Source organism: Salmo trutta, chromosome 28, assembly GCF_901001165.1.
Source record: "Salmo trutta chromosome 28, fSalTru1.1, whole genome shotgun sequence".
Lineage (NCBI taxonomy): Eukaryota > Metazoa > Chordata > Actinopteri > Salmoniformes > Salmonidae > Salmo > Salmo trutta.
Genome location: NC_042984.1, coordinates 22378003 through 22399966, shown reverse-complemented (window position 1 = coordinate 22399966; position 21964 = coordinate 22378003). Strand labels below are relative to the sequence as shown.

Sequence of the window (21964 nt, the reverse complement as noted above, 5' to 3'; positions counted from 1 at the left end):
ATTTTTAGAGGATACGAAAATGTATTTTGACAAGGGGAACATCCTTGCCATTAGATCAATACATTTTCAGCAGTATAGGTTCATTAGCCATCATATACTGAACAAAAATATGAACGCTACATGTAAAGTGTTGGTCCCATGTTTCATGAGCTGAAATAAAAGATCCCAAGAATGTCCATACGCACAAAAACATCCCTGTTAGTGAACATTTCTCCTTTGCCAAAATTTTCCATAAACCTGACAGGTGTGGCATATCAAGAAATTGATTAAACAGCATGATCATTACACAAGTGCACTATGTCCTGGGGACAATTAAAGGCCACTCTAAAATGTGTAGTTTTGTCACACAATACAATGCCACAGGTTGAGGGAGCATGCAATTGGTAGGCTGACTGCAGGAACGTCCACCAGAGCTGTTGCCAGAGAATTTAATGTTAATTTCTGTACCATAAGCCGCCTACGTCGTTTTAGAGAATTTGTCAGTACATCCAACAGGCCTCACAACTGCAGACCATGTGTAACCACACCAGCTCAGGACCTCCACATCCGGCTTCTTTACCTGTGGGATCGTCTGAGACCAGCCATCTGGACAGCTGATAAAACTGATAAAACTCATTCTGATTGGCTGGGCCTGGCTCCCCATGGCCACGTCCCTGCTCATTCATGTGAAATCCATAGTTTAGGGCCTAATGCATTTATTTCAATTGGCTGATTTCCTTATATGAACTGTAACTCAGTAAAATCATTGAAATTGTTGCATGTTGTGTTTATATTTTTGTTCAGTATAGTTAGTAGACAGTTTTAGCTAGTTGTTAACTCAGAATATTTTGCAACAGTTCAGCCTCTGTGTCTGGGCAGCACGATTGAGTCTTTATTGCACGTGAACAGCTCTCAGTGAGCGTCTGTTTCACACATCATCTGTGATGCAGCAGAAGGCAAGGATAAACCGCTTACACCACACGCCGCTCTGACAGCAGAGCATGTTAATGGGCCAAAGGAAAACCAGAAAAACCACATCCCTTTACAAAGAAATGCTGGTACCAAAAAGGAAGGGAAGAAAGAAACAGATTTTGAAAGAGGTGAGGTGTAAAATCAGAAATTGAATTTCACTCTTTCTTTCAGCAAGTCCCTCAGACAGGCTGGCGTTTCCCACACTGATTTCCCAACAGATGCCACAACAGTAACTATACATCCCTGACAATCTTACGATCCAAGCTACAGTGCCTTCAGAAAGTATTCATACCCCTTGACGTATTCCGAATGCGTGTTACAAGCTGAATTCAAAATGTATTAAATGTTACCCATCTACACAAAATACCCCATAATGACAAAGTCAAAACATGTTTTCAGAAATGTTTGAAAATGTATTGAAATTAAATACCTAATTTACACAAGTCTTTACACCCCTGTCTCAATACATGTTAGAATCACTTTGGCAGCAATTACAGGTGTAAGTCTTTCTGTGTAAGTCTCTAAGAGCTTTGCACACCTGGATGGTAAAATATTTGCCCATTATTCTTTATAAAAATGATTCAAGCTGTGTCAAGTTAGTTGTTGATCATTGCTAGACAGTCATTTTCAAGTCTTACCAAAGATTTTCACGCAGATTTAAGAAAAAACTAACTCAGGAACATTCAATGTCGTCTTGGTAAGTAACTCCAGTGTATATTTGGCCTTGTGTTTTAGGTTATTGACCTCGTGAAAGGTGCATGTGTCTCCAAGTGCCTGGTGGAAAGCAGACTGAACCAGGTTTTCCTCCAGGATTTTGCTTGTGCTTAGCTCTATTCAGTTTATTTTTTATCCTAAATAACTACCTAGTCCATGCCGATGAAAAGCAAACCCATAGCACGATGCAGCCACCACCATGCTTGAAAATATGAGGAGTGGTACTCAGTGATGTGTTGGGTTTGCCCCAAACATAGCATTTTGTATTCAGGACATAAAGTTCATTTCTTTGCCACATTTTTTGCAGTATTATTTTAGTGCCTCGTTGCAAACAGGATGCATGTTTTAAAATACTTTTATTCTGTACAGGATTCCTTCTTTTCACATTGTCTATTAGGTTAGTATTGTGGAGTAACTACAGAACCAGTCAAAAGTTGACACCTACTCAGTTGACATCAAGTCAAAGGTTGACAGTGTTTCTCTTTATTATCCATGCAACACATGTGATTTGTTAAGCATACTTTTACTCCTGAACTTATTTAGGCTTGCTATAACAAAGGGGTTGAATACTTATTGGCTCAAGACAATTAAGCTTTAAATTTTTTATTAACTTGTAAACATTTCTAAAAACATTATTCCACTTTGACATTATGGGGTTTTGTGTGAAGGCCAGTGACACAAAATCTGAATTGAATCCATTTTTTATTCAGGCTGTAACAACAACATTTTGAAAAAGTCAAGGAGTGTGAATACTTTCTGAAGGCTCTGTATAACCTCTATCAACATTTTGTTTGAAATAGTGAGCTGCTGTTTAGTTTCAGCTACAATCCAACCGGACGGACCAGGCAGCAGCAATTCCCAGTGATGCCGATGACCCACTTCTCCCATCTGGAAATAGCTCAAGAACTTGTGTATTTTCTAGTTCGGCAAGGTCCAAGTTATTTTGCCAACTAATGCTTTGGCTGAGTATAGAGAAAATGTAATATCTTTATAAAAAGCTGCAATGTGAGAGCAACACCTCCGGGCCTGAATGATGAATCAGCGATGGAACGGAAACCCTATGTATCAGCCGACAGTAACCTCACAGGACCCAAGCTTTCACCTCGTAGCTCTGCCTTTCCTCCCTACTCTGCTGGATGTTGGCCACAGACAGGGGGGGGGGATTACTTTATCTCAACAGATCAGGCTAGGGAAGGAAGTGTCTAATAAAAAATAAATGTCAACCATTAGTCATCACACCGACATCCAGAATACACTGAAGAAACCTCAACACGATGGTGGGAAGTGCAAATAGACTCTGGAGAATACAGATTAGGCTGGTTTGTTCAAGACAACCATTTTAGCGCTGACATTTATTCATTTAAAAAAAAGACTTCCTCAGACAAAATAAATAAGACTGGGCTAGCAAAGGCAAGGAAAGTGAAAGCAAAGCAGAAGTTAAAAGGAGCTAGGGATAATTGGTGGCTAATGTGCATATTATTGAGGAAATGCATTTCTCTTTTCTGACTCCAAGTAAAACATGTTTGAAGTCTGGGAGTAGGGGATGGTGCTTTCAGAAGTCTTGCCGCGGTGCCAGCAGGTGGGCAGGAGACTGTTGAGAGCAGCAGGGAGGGAGATGGAGAGACACCAGCCAGGGCAGGCCAGGGAGACCATACCCACTGGGCACAGACGTCAATTCAACGTTGGTTGAACGTCATTTATTTGAAATGACGTGGAAACAACAAGTGTGTGCCCAATATCTGGGGCAGGAGCTTTTTTCATTATTTTTTATTTAACCTTTATTTAACTAGGCAAGTCAGTTAAGAACAAATTCTTATTTACAATGACGGCCTACCAGGGAACAGTCCAGGTGCAGGTGCAGAACGACAGATTTTTATCTTGTCAGCTCGGGGATTCGATCCAGCACCCTTTCGGTTACTGGTCCAATGCTCTAACCACTAGGCTACCTGTCGCCGGGGCGGCAGCGTAGCCTAGTGGTTAGTGTGATGGACTAGTAACCGAAAGGTTGCAAGTTCAAATCCCCGAGCTGACAAGGTACAAATCTGTCGTTCTGCCACACATTTGTCCTCCAGTGCTGTTGAGGCTATTCACTGTAAGGGGTGAAAGAAGGGTGGTACAAACAAACACATCGGAAAGGGTTCATTAGAGGTGCCTGTTTCTCTTGTGAAATACCAGGCCCATCGTGGAGAGGCGGAGGCCTTTTCTGGTTGTTTTAACACAGTAAATGCAGTGGGAGCCTATAAATAACACTAGTTTCTGTCGGGAACCAAGTTCTTATTTGGAACTAACGCACAGTAGTTTTCCTGTCAAGATTAGTTTCTATTTCTGCCTTCTCATTTTGGGCTGAGAAAATAACAATGGAATTTAAACATTTTGTGGAAAGGCATCTTTTCTGGAAACTACCCTAAAATCCCCCACCCAAATTGCAAAATCAAATTTGATAACCCAATTATGGGCAAGTTATATTCTGTTTAGGCTCCCAGTCCACAATGATGATCATTTAAAGCAATGACTTAGGTTAACCTTTTTCTTACATACAGTCTATTGCTTTTTGAAAGATGAACAGCAATCACAATCACAGTTCTGCAGTGAAACAACCTATTTAGAGATGTGTAGCGGCAGCAATTGTCACGGTCACAGCAAAGAGAATCCACCACTGTACATGACAGGGCCAAGAGAGGCCTCTTCACAGAAGTATCTCTGTCTTCCCCCCTCCCCTACCCTCCACACATCTGTGGAATTCATCATGCATAAAGGAGGGCTGTCAGCTGCATCTATTAGCCTAGTGCTTTCTCTGACAAGACAAACATGTTGGTCGTACACCGTACATGGCCTGGCATTCACACGGTCAGTGTCACCCCTAATTCAAATACTCCAAGAATGCCAACACGGGTGTTGGATTTCCCAGCAACCACTTCGCTCTCCTGGGTGGAATGGCAACATCGAAAGACCGTTCCGAGGTCCTCCTTCCATCCCCTGAACGTGACACTTGCTGCATGCTGTTTGCCAAACTCATAACTTGGCTTTTAGCTACTGGAGACAGGCAGCAGCTATTCCACAAATACCTGGGTGCCAGGCACTCTATTTAACTACCATTTCATGAGCATTCTCTTCCTGCTTCACCACATGCCTGGGTGGGTAGTGTCATGTTGTTAACATTAAACCACAGACACACATATGCTGGGAATTCAGAGTGACAGAGTGGTATGTGGAGACACCATGCTCACCTGAGTGGCTGACATGACTGAGTGATTACTCATCACAACATCCTTTTCTCTGATTCACTGCCTCTCTCCCAAAGACAGATATGAACACTCAATTGCACAAAGTGGACAAGCCAGTCATGCTGAATGAAAGATAAGAGGCATGCATATCAGTTTACATATGTGTATCATTGATCCCACAGCAACCACATTTGTTGTTATTGAACAACAAATGTAGCCTAAGCTAACATGCGCTAACAAGGCATTGGCTATTTTGTCTCGAGGTGTTAGCTAGCAAGTTACAGAGTAGCTTCCCAAACACTGCTAACAGGGCAAAATCCTGGCGGGAGATAACAGCTCAAGGGTAGTCCAAACTACGCAGAGACCATCCAGAATCCCTGCAAGAACATTTGAGAGGTCGCAAATTCACTTGCTGCAAACCGTTGTGGCTTTCACAATTACAGCTTAAGGCTTATTGTGATCACCACTCTGATTTGAGCAGAAGAGACCTCCACAGCTGAGTAACCTGACCCTGGCTCGCTCGCTCGCACACGCGCACACCTCTCTCTCCTCCTAGTCCCTTCCTCTGTGGCTACGGGTTAGAGTTCATCTGATGTCTGCACTCTGCAAGCTCTGTTTAGCCTACATTTATTCTTTCAAATGTAGTTTTTATGCAGATTTAAGAAAATTCTGAGTCACTCAGGGCAAGGACTTAACTCAAACTTCCTAAAACGTTACTAATGGTGACTAAAAGAGGCTAAATGCATTGCTTACTTATTTTAGTTGGCCTACTTGAACAACTTAATCCAACGCTCAGCTAGCCCTAAAATTGGCCGATTCTATTTCGCTTCCTTGACTGACTGATGTGGATCTTTCCCTTTCAAGACAATACGTGTCTAGATACATGGGCTCCGATACCATAGAGGAACGATACGTGGAGCTGACTTGTGTGTGTGTGTGTGTGTGTGTGTGTGTGTGTGTGTGTGTGTGTGTGTGTGTGTGTGTGTGTGTGTATATATATCATGAGCCTGAGCTGAGCCATAAGGGAAACTGGGCGTCTACCACCCCACTATCAGATAAGGGGGTCAACATTTGCTTTTTGTCCACCCAATTTTGATCTGAAATCACCATCAGCAATTCATTTGTCATTTTTGCAGATTCAAAGTGTTTGAGCTAGTAATGTATCAATATTTACCTTTAAATTATTTGCAATGACATAGCCAATGAATATACTGCACAACTTTGGATTTAACCTGTCTCCAAATCAAATGGTTAAGACCCTTTCGAAGTTCTCTTTTCCTCCCACTTTGCCAGTGCAGTCATGGTTGCCATGTCCGTGGTTTTCCCCAAAATTGGGCTACTTTGAAAACGATGTCGTGGGTGAAAATGTATTGGTCGCAGGTTTATGGGATACTTCTAAATTGCACTGTGGCCACCATGGCATTTCTCTTTAAAAAATTATATTTATATTAATTTCACTGTGACCTGCTACTGCTGACTGCCTATGAGACAGTGTGGCAGGATGTTGTCGAGTGAGTCAGTGAGTGGTTGGGGGGGGGGGGGGTGTTGAGCACAATCATTGGTGTAGAGAGAGTGCTGAAGCAGGCAGTCATGACAAGTAAAGTGAGAACAAACAAATTAACTAGCTAGCTACATACTTCTACGTCATAATTCTAGTTTGCCTCGTTCGTTGTATCCTGACCACCCCCAGTCTTACCAATCATTTGCCTACTACAGCCAACAGAATGGGACAAAAACAGTCAACAGTTTCAGAGAGAGGGAGAGCGGATCAAACAATGTGCTTTCTCTGTGGGTATGTAGCCAGGGCTCGAAATTAAGGGTGTCTTGTTATTCCGGGATGCTAAAAAAAAATTAAGACTCTGGGACAGTTCTGGGAGGATAGATACAAAATTCATACAACTATTGAACATCAAAAAATATAATAAATAAGCAATGAGGCTAACGCATCAGATCAGAACGTTTAGCTTAAAATGTTGATAAAGTATTATTTCTTCACATTATAAGAGCAGCAATGCGCACATGGCAGTCGGCTACACGCAAACGTTCCAAAATGCAATTAGCGGGAACACACCATTCTAAAAAGCGCACGGCCCATGTGAGCAATTTCATGTGACATAGATGTAAATATCCATTAGAAATTTTGAAAGAGGGGAGCTCTAAAGATGCAACTAGCATTGGTAGCTAATATGACTAGGATTGTGTCTTTGCCTGCTGAATAATGAAAGAAAGTTGATTTGAAAACCAATAGAACAATAGAAAATGCTGGCTTCAATTACTTAAGTGTTTATAAAAGAATTCCCTTAACATATGGTCTGATTTTAGCTAGGCTACTTTGAAACAAGGTTAAATATGCCTCATAAAATGACATAAAACCTCCAGATTTTAAACAATTATGTATATGGTTAAAAATTCTGACTGCCTCCACTCAGGTTACAAGGTGTGTGTGTGGTGCACAACAGGCGCGGGCCTTTCTCTCCACTCGTGACCACTTGATCTGAACGAACCGTGCCTCGAGTATGTCAACAGAATCAAGCTAATGGAGGTTAATGTTAATTATAATTGTCAAACATGACTGTTGTTCAGCCTATATTTATGTTATTAAAAGTCTCATTAAAAAGTTTGGCTACATTTTCTGGTGCCTCCCTCATGCCAGCATCGGTGTGGACATGAGGCTGTAGCAGATATGCATATAAACTAGGCTACAGTTTTACATGTAGGCTAATTATTTATATGGGCCTACATTTCTGAAAAATATTATTCCAAAAGTTTGACCTTTTTAGAGACAGTTTTTAAAATATTTTTTAGGTGAATTTCTGGCTCAGTTGGCAGCCCTGTTTATTAATTTCAGTAGTAGGCTACTAAATTACTGTGAATGACATAGGTCCAATGAGTAGACCCATGTTTGCATATCAAAACACTTAACCTACATTACAATTTTTGAGACAGTTTAAATTGCACTTCGGGACGATTCTGAGATGGTAATGAAACGTTAGTCTTGAGCCCTATATGTAGCAAGCTAACATTGGCCAGAAGTTGAAGTCAGAGAAGAGAGAGAATGTTCCGTAGTGGCGCAGAGGTGAGGACAGAGAGGAACCGATTAACTTCATCACTGACCATCAAATTCTAATAGGAATGACTGATTAATTAATAGCGGAATAAAACTCGATGTACTGGACATCCTCTCTCTCTTTTCTTTCCATCTTGCTCCAGAGGGACGGATGACTGGGACATCAGGCCACAGATGAAGACATGTCTTTATGAAATAAAAGAAACCAAAAACCAAATGCTTGGGGGCTTTTAGATTGTTATACTCCAGTTGAAAATACAATTATTTTAGAGAAATGTTACTTAAAATTAACACCATTTCACAATGTTTAACATTGTGTTAACACCATTTCACAATAATGTTTTCTGGAAAAAATTCAACATAAGTCTTAACCGTTCACGATCAATCACTTCTATAGTTAAGATTAAATAATTGTGTGATGAACCAATAAAGGGAGAAATGCAGATTACAAGGCAAAGCAATTTTATCAATTGTATTTAGATTGTCATTAAGGGTGATGTAACCAAGGGTGATGTATGCCTATTGTTTCAATATTGCGATTCCCCTCTTGCTGCTAACAAACATTTTTGGCCTCGTTTTCAGGCCCCGGGACCGGTTGTGTCGTCATTGGGCTGGACATTTTTGCTAGACCTAGCAACCCTGCGTGCATTGCAGGTAGAAAAAGCGATTGTTGTCCTCGTTATGAAATTATCAACATTACCTTGTATACCTAAAAATGACCATATGCACTGATTGTTCAGGTTCACCATCAGCAATAGTTTTGCTTAAAACAATCAAAATAACATCTAAAGCCCCGATCAGCAAGTGGGCTATATATAGCACTGTAGTACGAGTCATATTATCCATAATTTTTCCCATGTTTTTTTTAAAATAAACACTTCAAATTAGTGCTGAGTTTCGTGTAGGCTTACGCTAGCGTGATGTGATAACCGTGTAAAAATTGCTCTCGGACGATGTGACTTCTATCAATTTATTTGCCTTTATTTACCCCGCAAAAATGAACTGCTAATTAGCTGCTAACGTGACTATCATACAGACCTTAACTACAAATGCCTGTATCAAGCTTCACATCACTCACCAGGGCCATGATCTAGACGAGACTGCCAAATCGAGTCTCTCGATTAACTATCTAATGTAAACTAAATGTAGTACCCGTTATCTAGATAGCTAGCTAGCTAGCTCAAAATTGGCAACATTAATCTGGCTACATCAGCCGTCTATTTGTCTGGCCATTTAAATGCATGAGAAATTCTCTAAAACAACGTTAGAGGCAGTTTATGTTCGAGAAATTAACATGCAATTCTCTGGCAAAAGCACTGGTGGACATTCCAGCAGTCAGCATGCAAATTCCATGCTCCCTCAAAACTTCAGACATCTGTGGCATTGTGTTGAGACAAAACTGCACATTTTAAGGTGTCCTTTAATTGTCCCCAGCACAAGACGCACCTGTTTAATGATCATGCTGTTTAATCAGCTTCTTGATATGCCACACCTGTCAGGTGGATGGATTATCTTGGCAAAGGAGAAATGCTCACTAACAGGGATGCACACTAATTTGTGCACAAAATTGAGAAATACGCTTTTTGTGCGCATGAAAAATGTCTAAGATCTTTTATCTCATAAAACATGGGACCAACACTTTACATGTTGCATTTATATTTTTGTTAAGTATATAATAGGAATATGTTTGCATCGTTTAGTATTTTTATTTTGTTAAAGCAATGGAACTGTTGGAGTTCAGGTGTTTGACGGGTGACTAGGTGCATTGTCGTCAAATAAATATGATTCATTCATGATTATGGATATCTTCTGCAATGAGTTAATATGGCTTTGAATCTGCCACACAACATGTCAACAAGTTAGTTTTGAATTGCTTTAACAAAGTAGAGCAGTCTGACAATAGGAATTTAAATAGATTTCACCTCGTTCATAAAGTTGGCAGAAATTATAAGGGATTAAATATAGACATCCACCAGCTAAAGGAGGATCTGGTAAAATAAGGGTATGTTGCTAAAAAGGGTTGCAAAGGGTCGGTAAACTTTCCGGTGAATTTCCTGCATTTTTTGGGAAGTTTTCCATGGGGAAGATAAACCCGGGAATTCTGCTTAAATTCATTAAATTTAGCTTATAACAGTGAACCTTTTTTGTGGGATACACATAAGGCAATTCTAGGTCTAGTGGCATATTTTGGTTAAACTATCCCCAATTCAATGGAATTGCAACCCTCTGCATGCACAGTGCATTCTTCCATCACATTTATAGCTAATTCTTGCCCTCTAATGAGATACTATAGGGCCCACATAACTACACTGTCTGAGCCAGGAACTACATGCTTTCTGGTAAGTTTTGATTACAATACTGGGTGGGGTGAATATATTTTATGACACATGATTTGTTGTTAACTAGTAGCCTACAGCAAAGTGTGTTTAAATCATTTCTAACTTGTTAACAATTTCTGCTAGTTAGTTTTTGCTACCATGTGGGGTTTAGCTTGCTTGAGCCTGCTAACTCAGTGTTAATTCACCTGTTTCCATACGTTTCATTTTAAAACATTTATCTTACAAAAGGAGTTGTTTAATCTAACTGCTTAAATATTTACCTGTAAATGGAATTGTATGTTGTTTTTTTTAAACTAATTTTTTTCTAATCTTTACAGGGAAAAGCCCCGGGCACTATCTGATGTGGAGACATTTCACTGCAGCTAATGTAGAAGGAAAAGCTGTGTACATTTGCTAATACTGTGCCACATCATATGTGAAGAATGCAACAAAGATGCAGAATCATCTGGCCAAGTACATAAAGTCCCCGCAGCGCTCACAACAAGCAACCTCTGACAAAAGTCCCTCTACTTCTATTCGAAGTGAAAATTATGAATCAGACACCTTATCGATGGCAACAGCTCAGGGTCCTCCTGGAATCAGACGATTTTTTGACTCAATAGAGGAACGTAGTCAGAGAAATGCTGATGAATGTCTTGCTTGAGCTGTGTATGCAACTGGTTCACCTCTGATGCTCACAGGCAATGTGTATTGGAAGAGATTTCTGAATGTTCTTCACCCAGCATACACCCCTCCAACCAGACATGCTTTATCTACTAATTTACTGGATGCAGAATTCAACAGAGTTCAAGTGAAGGTCAAGCAAATCATAGAGAAAGCAGACTGTATTGCAGTCATCTCTGATGGGTGGTCGAACGTTCGTGGGTAAGGAATAATTAACTACATCTCCACCACTCAACCAGTATTCTACAAGAGCACAGACACAAGGGACAACAGATACACCGGTCTCTACATTGCAGATGAGCTGAAGGCAGTCATCAATGACCTTGGACCACAGAAGGTATTTGCACTGGTGACAATGCTGCAAACATGAAAGCTGCTTGGTCTAAAGTAGAGAAGTCCTACCCTCACATCACACCCATTGGCTGTGCTGCTCATGCATTGAATCTGATCCTCAAGGACAGCATGGTACTGAAAACAATGGATACACTCTACAAGAGAGCCAAGGAAATGGTTAGGTATGTGAAGGGTCATCAAGTTATAGCAGCAATCTACCTCACCAAGCAAAGTGAGAAGAATAAGAGCACCACATTGAAGCTGCCCAGTAACACCCGTTGGGATGGTGTTGTCATCATGTTTGACAGTCTCCTGGAGGGGAAGGAGTCTCTACGAGAAATGGCCATATCAGTCTGCTGATACAGACAGCCCCATCAAGAGGATCCTCCTGGATTATGTATTTTGGGGGAAGAGTGGTAAGCAGCCTGAAACTCCTGAAACCTATAGCAGTAGCCAATGCACAAATTGAGGGAGACAATGCCATTATGTCTCATGTTCAGACTCTGCTTGCAGATGTAAGAGAATAAATCTGTACTCCCCTGCCCACTTCACTGTTGCTCCAAGCAGAGGAAACTGCAGTTCTGAAATACATCAAAAAGCATGAAGACTTCTGCCTGAAGCCCATACACCCTAAGTATGCTGGAAAGCGCATCCTGTCTGGTGCAGAGATCCACAAGGCCTATGGTGTCATCAATACCTTGTCTCACCACCTTGGCCTGGATGAGGGCAAGGTTCTTGGCAGTCTGGTGAAGTACACTTCCAAGCAAGGGCTTTGGGATGGAAATGCGACATATTGGCACAACTGCCATATTGCATCAGCCACCTGGTGGAAGGGCTTTGTGGATCTGAGGCTCTTTCCCCTGTTGCCTCCATCCTCCAAATCCCAACAACATCAGCCGCCTCAGAGCGCAACTGGTCCCTGTTTGGGAACACACACACCAAAGCACGCAACAGTCTGACCAATACAAGGGTTGAAAAATTGGTGGCCATCCGGGCAAATTTGAGACTTTTTGAGCCTGACAACAAGCCATCCTCAACAAGGTTGGAAAGTGACAGTCAAGATGAAGCCTCAGAGTCTGATGCTCAAGAGGTAGACATTGAAGTCCTGGAAGAAGACATGGAAGCCTGAGAGGAAGACAACCAAAGCTTTAGTTTCTAGATTTTACAGATGTATGTTGAAAACTTATTTGGGAGATGCGATGGATCATTGGGGATCATTCAATATTCCATTTCTTTTGTTGTTCAGTGAAATCATTCCACGTGAAGAGTCAACTCATGTAATAATGGAGCTGTGAGTCGGGAAGCAGGTGAACGTTTAATAAAACTGGTGAGTGAACATAAGAGAGTGACATAAAGGGGAGGAAATGATGAAGGTAATGAAGTCCAGGTGTGAATAATAATGATTAACAGGTGGGCGTAATGAGTGCCAGGTGTGCGTAATGATGAATGCCAGGACCGGTGGTTAGTATTCTGGCGATGTCGTACGCCGGAGGGGAGGAGCAGATGCAGAGTTCCTCTGTCCAGTGTTTGTCTTCTTTGGCCCATCTTAATCTTTTATTTTTATTGGCCAGTCTGAGGTTCTAAGCAATTCTGCTTAAAAGGCCAGCATCCCGGAGTCACCTCTTCACTGTTGACGTTGAGAATGGTGTTTTGCGGGTACTACTTAATGAAGCTGCCAGTTGAGGACTTGTGAGGTGTCTGTTTCTCAAACTAGACACTAAATGTACTTGTCCTCTTGCTCAGTTGTGCACCAGGGCCTCTCACTCCTCTTTCTATTCTGGTTAGAAAAGGTTTGCGCTGTTCTGTGAAGGAAGCGTTGTACACAGCATTGTACGAGATCTTCAGTTTCTTGGCAATTCCTCACATGGAATAGCCTTCATTTCTCAGAACAAGAATAGACTGACGAGTTTCAGAAGAAAGTGCTTTGTTTCTGGTCATTTTCAGCCTGTAAATCGAACCCACAAATGCTGATGCTCCAGATACTCAACTAGTCTAAAAGCCAGTTTTATTGCTTCTTTAAATCAGAACAACAGTTTTCAGCTGTGCTAACATAATTGCAAAAGGGTTTTCTAATGCTCAACTACCATTTTAAAATGATTACTTGGATTAGCTAACACAACGTGCCATTGGAACACAGGAGTGATGGTTGCTGATAATGGGCCTCTGTATGCCTAGATATTAGATATTCCATATAAAAAAATTAAAAAAAAACATTTCCAGCTACACTAGTCATTTACAACATTAACAATGTCTACACTGTATTTCTGATCAATTCCATGTTATTTTAATGGACAAAAAAAAAAGCTTTTCTTTCAAAAACAAGGACATTTCTAAGTGACCCCAAACCTTTGAACTGGACAGCATTTCCATTAATTCCCACAGAAAGTTTCCACCTCTGAATATTCCTCAAAATGTGCAACCCTAGTTGCTAATAATCTTCTAGGTAGCTATCTAGCTATGGTCAGCATGTGAAGCAGCACACTATTTGTCCAGGCTACTGATATTGTCTGGGGTTGTTCAGCATACAAAATGACTTGCAGATCAATGACTGTCAACAGTTACATGCAGTTCGACACTAACAGAGGACACATCAGTTGTCACCAGAAATGTGAGGTATTTTCAGAAGGTAGAAAGAAAGTAATATGAGCAAAACAATTTAGTGAACAGGCGATTCGGAATATTTGAATCGATTTCCTGATTGATGCGTGATACATTTGGATAGGTTTGGGGTCCCCCGGACCTTGCACTCGCATTTGAACCGGGGACTGACGCGTATCGGTGAATCGTTACATTTCTACCTATAGTACTATTAAAAAAATTATTTAAAAAAAAAGAGTCCATTTGGAGAAAAGAGAATGCATTTAAAAATTTATTTTCTACAGCTGACAGCTTTCTTCACTTGGACATTGAGCCTAGAAAATGCCCAGACTGGTCCTGGGCAATGGCTGTTCTAGATGTTGTGTCAATGGGATAAAGGAGCTTGCTGTTAATTTGAGAGACAATACCCAACCCTTCATCTAACTAAGCTTGGTGAGTGTCAGTTCGGTTCGTGCTCCTCCATGTTAACTTCCCGTAAGTGGGAAGGCCAGGCTCTCTCTTGCTCTCCCTGGCCTGCCATGGACTCAACTTACCCTGGCCCTGGCCCAGCCACAGCAGCTGGGGCTGTTTGGACAACCTGGTACAGGAAGTGCCGGAGAGGAGCTCTTCCTGTGGACCTCCAGGATCGAGACGGGTCACGGAGCCCAAGTGAGATCCTGGCAGTATGTCGCAGTAAATGTACAGTTCACTATTTGTAAAGGCATAGCTTGCAGTTAATGTATGACATTCAGATTCGTTTCACCACTTCTGCTTCTTTAGTTGATCATAAGCCACTGGATTAAAGCACCTCCATTGGCCTAGGCCCAATCACATGTTTCATTGTAGAGAGGACGAGCACAGTGGTAGTCAAAAAAACACATCAGCAAACAAAAATAACAGAGGTCAATTATATTGAAATGGAATTCAATTCAGGAAGTGCATTGATATTCAACTAGTGAACTGAATACCACATGGTTATTCTGGCATTGACAGTGAAATGTCATTGAACCCAACCCTGGTGAAAAGGAAGCCATATCAGGCACCGCTCTGCTGCTGTTCAGTCTGAAAGGTTGTTATTGATGCCGAGCAGGGAGCTGGTAATGTTGACACTTTGGGCTGCCCGTCTCCTACCATGATAGCTGTGGGGAATACCATCCAGCGCCAGTCCATTCAATTCTCTTTCTGTTTCAAAGTAATACAAAGCACACGTGGGTCTTCTGAACATGACGGGCTCGTGTCTGTCCAATTGAGTCTTCCATTCAGGAAAAGTAGACATTCTGCAGAGTGAAGCTGTGCTCCTGCCTGGTTACAAAAGCAACAAGTCTCAACACGTGCTCCATTCCAAAGAAAGAACTGCAGAAAATTCAGCACAAACACACCGTCGCCACTGATGATAGTAAATGTGGGAATAAAAAACTGTTGCATGCATTATGCAAAGAAGAGCAACTACCTATGCTGTGCCTGTGCTGTAAACAGATGGCAGTGTTACAACCTACAGTAGCTGGTGGGGAAGTAGTGCAACATCAAAGTACAATATGCATAGATTTGGGCCTAGGCCTATAGGTTAGTGCTTTTCCGTCATGAAAATAAGTTGAGCAAGCTGCACACTACACAGGCCAACCAACCATCTTTAGGGTAAATCCATTTGAATTCAATCACTTTATGACATAATCCATTTTGATTCAAACAAAACTTTCCATACATGTTTTCCCATGGAAGAAGCGGTCAGAAAGTGTATTTTTTTTACCTGAATGCCAAAACATTCAGGAGGTCAAGGTGTTCCGTGTGGCTCAGTTGGTAGAGCATGGTGTTTGCAACGCCAGGATTGTGGGTTCGATTCCCACGGGGGACCAGTACGCGGGACAAATGTATGAAATGTATGTATTCACTACTGTAAGTCGCTCTGGATAAGAGCGTCTGCTAAATGACTAAAATGTAAAATTGAAATGTGTTCAAAGTTGACAGATATTGCATACCCCACCATGATAATTTATTATTTAAACGAGAGGCTGCCTGGATCTTTAACTTAAAGACCCTTGCTCCCTTCGGTCTCAACATAGACTTTGATCTGAAGCCATTCTTGTGACTATTGTGACTTTGCCATTGTAATTGTTTGTAAGCTTGTGTAGTCTAAAATGAATCTATGATCGTATGCTATCCATTTGTTTTTTGTATGCTGTTCTTTGTATACCATTTTTATATTTGAGAATTAACCAATGATATTAGGCCACACTTGGCCATGGTTAGACACCTGTGTGTCTTTTGATACTATATAAACGAGTCATCTCACAGTGTTTGTGATGATACCCTGATGAAGACAGCTTGGCTGTCCAAACGTTGGATATTACATTTTTGCATCTGAGCTCCTAGAGCGTGCGGCTCTCCCTTATTTTCAAGTTTTCTACTCCGCTAGCCAGCACCTCGCCTTAATAGGTGTGCGTTTCGTTTTCTTCTAGAGCATACCCCACCATACCATGAGACATTCATGTCTTAAATCACTGGAAATGATAAACGGTTGAGTTTGATAACATTTAAAACCTAACGAACAGTGTTGTCAAACGAATGGCCCTAAACGTATTGACCTTTTCATTACGTGTTAAATTAAATGTCACATACAATAGCAAACACTACCCCTGAGCCTCTCTGTGGTAAACATGTCAATAAATCTGTATAGCTCACATATACTTAGAGGCAATGCTAATGGTATATTGTAAAGGCTGAAGGGCCCACAGGCTTTCAGAGAAGTGAGGGATATTAGGCTGCAGTAGTGAAGCTTTTAACAGTCAATGGTTAGACCATCGTTTTTATTTATTTCCAACAAGTGCTAGCCAATCATTTCCAAGAGGAAGGTTGGCAGCCATTGATTAAGCGAGCCAGACCAGATGATACAATGGGCTCTTCAGTCCATGCCCGCCCACAGATCAGTAACAGAGAGGCAGGGATGGAGGCAGCCTTGACTGAATCATGACATCCCTGAATTTCCAATTAAGAAGGTTTAATGTAATTAGCTAGAGTACAGTCAGTGTAGTGTACAGCCTGGCATGAGTAGCGCAGCGATGCATCACCTAGGGGCTTTTAGCAAACACTTGTCTCAGCCACGAGACGTAGGCACCCTGATGAGGCTTATAGGAGGTTGATTGACAGGGCTGCTGCGCACCTGTATGTTGCCAGCATCCTGATTGTCATCGGTTTATCTGGTCCTAGAATGCAAAATAACAAATTAAAGCCCTTTCCGTGGTTAACACGGTTTCTTAGCCAAAGACATGAGATGGAAGGCATATCATGGCATAAAACCTTTGAGAGTTTAAGAGGGAGGTCCATGTTATGACCATGTTACCTCCAATCTTCTTCCATGTTAAACTTTACTGTGTAGGGTTGGGCAGTTGGTCCTTGTGTATTTTCTGTAAAAGGTTAAGGTCAGGAGGTGCTTTACCAACCCAACAGCACACAGTCCTTTGCTAGCTTGCCAAGTAGCAAAGGACCACTAACATGGCAGGTTTAAAGCACCTTGGAGAATGTTACTGAGTAGACAATAAAGGCCACCACAGGTCCCAGGGCAATGAATGACTCAAAGCCCAGTGGAAATGGCACTGACAGTCTCATAGGGCTCGAGTTAACCTAGGTCTAGGGCATTGTGTTTTCACTGTTTCCCTTTCTCATGCAACCTTTACCTGAAATGGCTGTAGAGGTGCCACCAACATTATTATTTCTGACATTGTCACCCCTCAGTGGGCGTTCAAGTGCACTCACTTCATCTATGCCTATGTAATTCTATCAGCACAAAGAACCCTGAGTAAGATGGACTGTGGTTAAAATAAACCAATATTTTTCCCTGCATGATCAAGTAAAAAACAGCATGCAACTGCCCAGGCCGTCGACAAACTGCATTCCACCCACTTGCTAGTAGAGACTAGCTCCAGGAGGGCATGGAACAACAATGCCAGGGGAAGAATGTTCCATTTCACTGACAGCTCGTGTTTCATTGCCTTTATCGCGGTTTATGTGAACCAAATTAATCGTGGCATATGAGAATGAATGGGTCTGGCGTCAATATGATCAAAATACTATAATTATGTTTGGGCGTTTGTAGATAATTTTTCTCAATGACAACGGTCCAAAATGTTTAGACAAACCAAAACCATTGACTAGTTAGCTACGATTAAATGGAGGACTAGAGTTTGCAATACGACATACTGGTAACATTATGATATGAATATCTTGCGTATGTAACAAGGATTCTGTTGCATGTGGCATTTTATTTATGTATTTTGCACTGACGATCATCTAACAAAGAGGCACTCCATTGCGCATGCAACGTTAATGTATTATTATTAAACATGGAAAGGGTCCACTGCATGGATGCAAATTAGCAAATGAATATCTACTGCTGTGATTGCAACCGAAATACAATAAAATGATTGATCAGGGGGGGTTGTTTACTGAATGTGGCTTTGCCGTTTACAACACACTTTATGAGCACCGACCGTTCTAGGTCGGAACCATCTCGCTCTGCCTTCCATTCATCCACTGCTCTCCCCTACCTGAGAAGGCTGGAAAGCGGGTGCGAAGCATTGTGACCACTGCTATTGCTGCTTCCACCAGTCCCTGATGATCCACTTCCACTTCCAGTCGATTGTCGTTTCCCAGAGAGAAGCTTTTCCACGGCGGCAAGATTTCCTGTGCGCGCCGCCTCTAGGAGTTCCTGCTCCTTCCCCATCTCGGATCGAGAAGGGGGTCGGAGGATTTGGGAAAGAGGGGGTTAGAAAGCGGGAGAAAACAATCCTTTGCGGTCCTCTACTAATCTCACAGGCGTACTCGTTCTTTCAACGCCGAGGAAAACGATGGTTCCCTCCACAGCTGGATCAGTCTCTCCAGCGTTACAATTTGACAGAATTTCTAATCCCCCACTGTGGCTCCGGGGAAAACTTTAGTTAAGCACCACAGAGCCAAATGAAACTTCCTTCGCCCAGTCTCAAGCGCGCGTCACTTCCTCAAAACTGCCCCTATCTGACGACGTCGATCAATCAGTTTGTTCATAATCTTGCATTATTGTATTTAGTTGGTGATTATTGTATTCCATTATATTCTACTACCAATGTTGAAGAACATAATCATTTTCCTACAACTACAAAAGCACATAATTCATCCCCAAAAAATTCTATGTACAAAATATATAAGTGCTGAAGTACACAGTACATGGTCATTACATTTACATTTTTGTCATTTAGCAGACGCTCTTATCCAGAGCGATTTACAGTTAGTGCATTCATCTTAAGATAGCTAGTTGGGACAACCACATATGACAGGCATAATAAGTACACGGGTTAGGGTTTGGTCGGCGTAGGCCGTCAATGTAAGTTGGAATTTGTTCTTAACTGACTTGCCTAATTAAATAAAGGTTAAATAAATAAAACACCTCCTCAATAAAGTGGCTATCAATAAAGTCAGAGCTAGAAAGGGAGGGGTGGTTATTTAAGATACTCTTTGAAGAGGTAGGGTTTCAGGTGCATTCAGAAGATGGACAGGGACTTTGCTGGCCAAGCTTCAGGGGAAGCTGGTTCCACCATTGGGTGGTCAGGACAGAGATGAGCTTGGACTGGGCTGAGCGAGAGCTGCCCTCCCATAGGGGTGCAATAATAAAGGTAAAGAAATATGTTTTATTTTCACATACACTGGACAGGTGCAGTGAAATGTGTTGTTTTACAGGGTCAGCCATAGTAGGTCAGCACCCCTGGAGAAAAGTAGGGTTAAGTGCCTTACTCAAGGGCACAGCAACAGATTTTTCACCTTGTCGGCTCAGGTATTCGAACCCGCGACCTTTCGGTTACATGTCCAACGCCAACTCTCTCTTTCTCCTGACATTTTTTTTTTGTTGCGAGACGCTGGAGGAGCAATCATAAAACAAAAAATGTCCTTATGGGTTCCAGAGAGTTAAATGTATTTTAAAGTTAATTATCGAGGCTATTGACATAGTTTAAAACGTCGATTACTTAGAGCACTGATCATCTTTCCCATTTAAACAAACACTGTAACAAGTATGACTAGTTGAATGGAAATACGCCACTGTACATAAAGCACTGGACCAAATATAATGGAATGTGTGTATCTTTTCTCAAATGATATATATATATATATATATATAAAAAATTGTTGTCAACGCTCTCTTAGTAAAGGACAATAGAGGGTTTAAGACGGAAGTTGATTTCAGCAGCAGCTTCCGGCCTGAATGTTCTCCATGTTGTTTTTTTGATGATGCTTCAAAACATTTCTCTTTCGCGCTTTAGCTAATATTTTGCTAAAGTAACGGTTTTATTTTCTTGATCAATAAACGTGGTACACAAAATTCCACGAGGATAGTAAGTCACGAGGATAGTAAGTGAGCGTAGCTGGCTGTGGTGTTGTTTGCTAGCAGTTAGCTGAGTTGTTGATGTTTCTCGAGTCAAACATTTCCGTTTTGACTGTTGCATAATTCTACATTAGATTGGTGTGGTAAGATTTCGAATGAGTTATGGCAGACCCAGCAAGGATAAAGACTGAATCCAACTCGGAGAAATCATTGGCTGCTAGAGAAAGCCCTAAAACCGAAGACACTGAAGAAGTGCCTGTGACCTCGGATGCAGACACCGAATCAAAAGATCCCTCACAATCAGTCAAACGCGAACACAAACAGGTAAGTGGCTTGTTAGAATAACTATAAAAAGTGTATTGAAACATTGGTCCTACATCCACATTCAAGATATAGTAAATCATTTCTTACTTTTCTACAATATCTACAATCCTTTGTTTACTTTGCATGACCTGAAGGACTCTGTGGCTGGAGATGATGAGGATGAGGGAACCTCAGATCAACCTGCTTCCAAAAAACTAAAAGTGGAGCCTGAGAAGAAAAAGGAGAAGCGCCAAAAGGTTGACGAGGATGAGATACAGAAGATGCAGTAAGATTCTGATACTGTACATTTTGTTTGTGTGGTAACGGCACTAAGACAATTATTTGTTGCAAGCATTCATACATTAACATTTTTCCCTCTGGTGTTGTCCAGGGTTTTGGTCTCATCCTTCTCTGAGGAGCAGCTTAACCGCTATGAGATGTATAGACGCTCTGCTTTCCCCAAAGCTGCCATCAAGAGGGTAAGACCTTTAGGCACATCTGCAATTATATTTAATCAGAATTAGTTCAATTTTAATTACATTTCACTGATGCTTGTATTTCAATGTATGCTTTTCTTTACCTGGTTGATACAGCTGATACAGTCCATTACAGGATCCTCAGTCTCTCAAAATGTGGTTATCGCCATGTCTGGTATTTCCAAGGTCTTCGCTGGAGAAATAGTGGAGGAAGGTCAGTGAGGGTCATCAGAGTTAATATTGACTAGTTGGCCAGATATGAGATCTGGATCGTTTGTCTTGTATCTTCACCAACGAAGGCTTTGAAGCATTTTGACTACGCTGACATGCTTCTCTGTTTGGTCCTGCAGCTCTGGATGTGTGTGAGAAGTGGGGGGACACGCCTCCCCTGCAGCCCAAGCACATGAGGGAGGCTGTCAGGAGGCTGAAGAGCAGAGAGCAGATCCCCAACACCAAGCACAAGAACATCCTCTTCCACTGAGCCACTCATGCCCTGCCGATTATAGCTAGATCAGAGCGGTGATGTATTCACCTTTCAGATGGTGGCATCTTACACACCACTTTCATGTTCATTCTCTATTCCAATGTCTATTGGTTTGGCCATGAAGGCAAGTGCAGTATACTGTTGTCAGGAACTCCAAAGTCAACCTTTGTGTTACATTTGAGGGCATTTCTTGGATATACTAATGGTCAATAATAAAATGACCACAGCATCAATGTTTGTGCCAATGTTCTAAAATACATCTTATTATTTGAGCTGTTGGTGAAGCATGGAAGTATCCAAAACTGGTCACTTCTAGTACTTCCTGGAAAAAAGTTGTTTCAGTTAAAGCATTTTATTAGACCAAGTCAATAATTGTGGGCCATATTTCAATAAATAAAAGGACACATTTGTTAATGATTTGTCTTCTCTTGTTAGATGAATACCGGTAAAGTCTCGTAAGATGAGCTTGTGTCTGACTTTAAACCTG

At 41.5% G+C, this 21964-nt stretch overlaps 2 protein-coding genes across 7 annotated transcripts in view; one reads left to right on the top strand and one right to left on the bottom strand.

The window, feature by feature from the left end:
• Positions 1-18863, bottom strand: part of anks1aa (ankyrin repeat and sterile alpha motif domain containing 1Aa) — a 121432-nt gene extending 102569 nt beyond the window's left edge. For 3 of the 6 annotated variants that reach the window (XM_029719198.1, XM_029719200.1, XM_029719202.1), the window contains exon 1: positions 18410-18862. In XM_029719198.1, coding sequence (XP_029575058.1) covers positions 18410-18585 — 176 coding nt within the window. In that variant the 5' untranslated portion in view covers positions 18586-18862. Of the gene's footprint in view, positions 1-18409 lie in introns of all 6 variants that reach the window. The other 3 variants (XM_029719201.1, XM_029719204.1, XM_029719197.1) reach the window with 2 other exon arrangements.
• Positions 18864-20056: 1193 nt separating this feature from the next.
• Positions 20057-21891, top strand: taf11 (TAF11 RNA polymerase II, TATA box binding protein (TBP)-associated factor). Its single transcript, XM_029719211.1, has 5 exons — positions 20057-20538; positions 20673-20803; positions 20909-20996; positions 21111-21207; positions 21344-21891. Exons 1-5 carry the CDS (start codon positions 20377-20379, stop codon positions 21472-21474), a joined length of 609 nt encoding a protein of 202 aa, XP_029575071.1. The 5' UTR covers positions 20057-20376; the 3' UTR covers positions 21475-21891.
• The last annotated feature ends 73 nt before the right edge of the window (positions 21892-21964 follow it).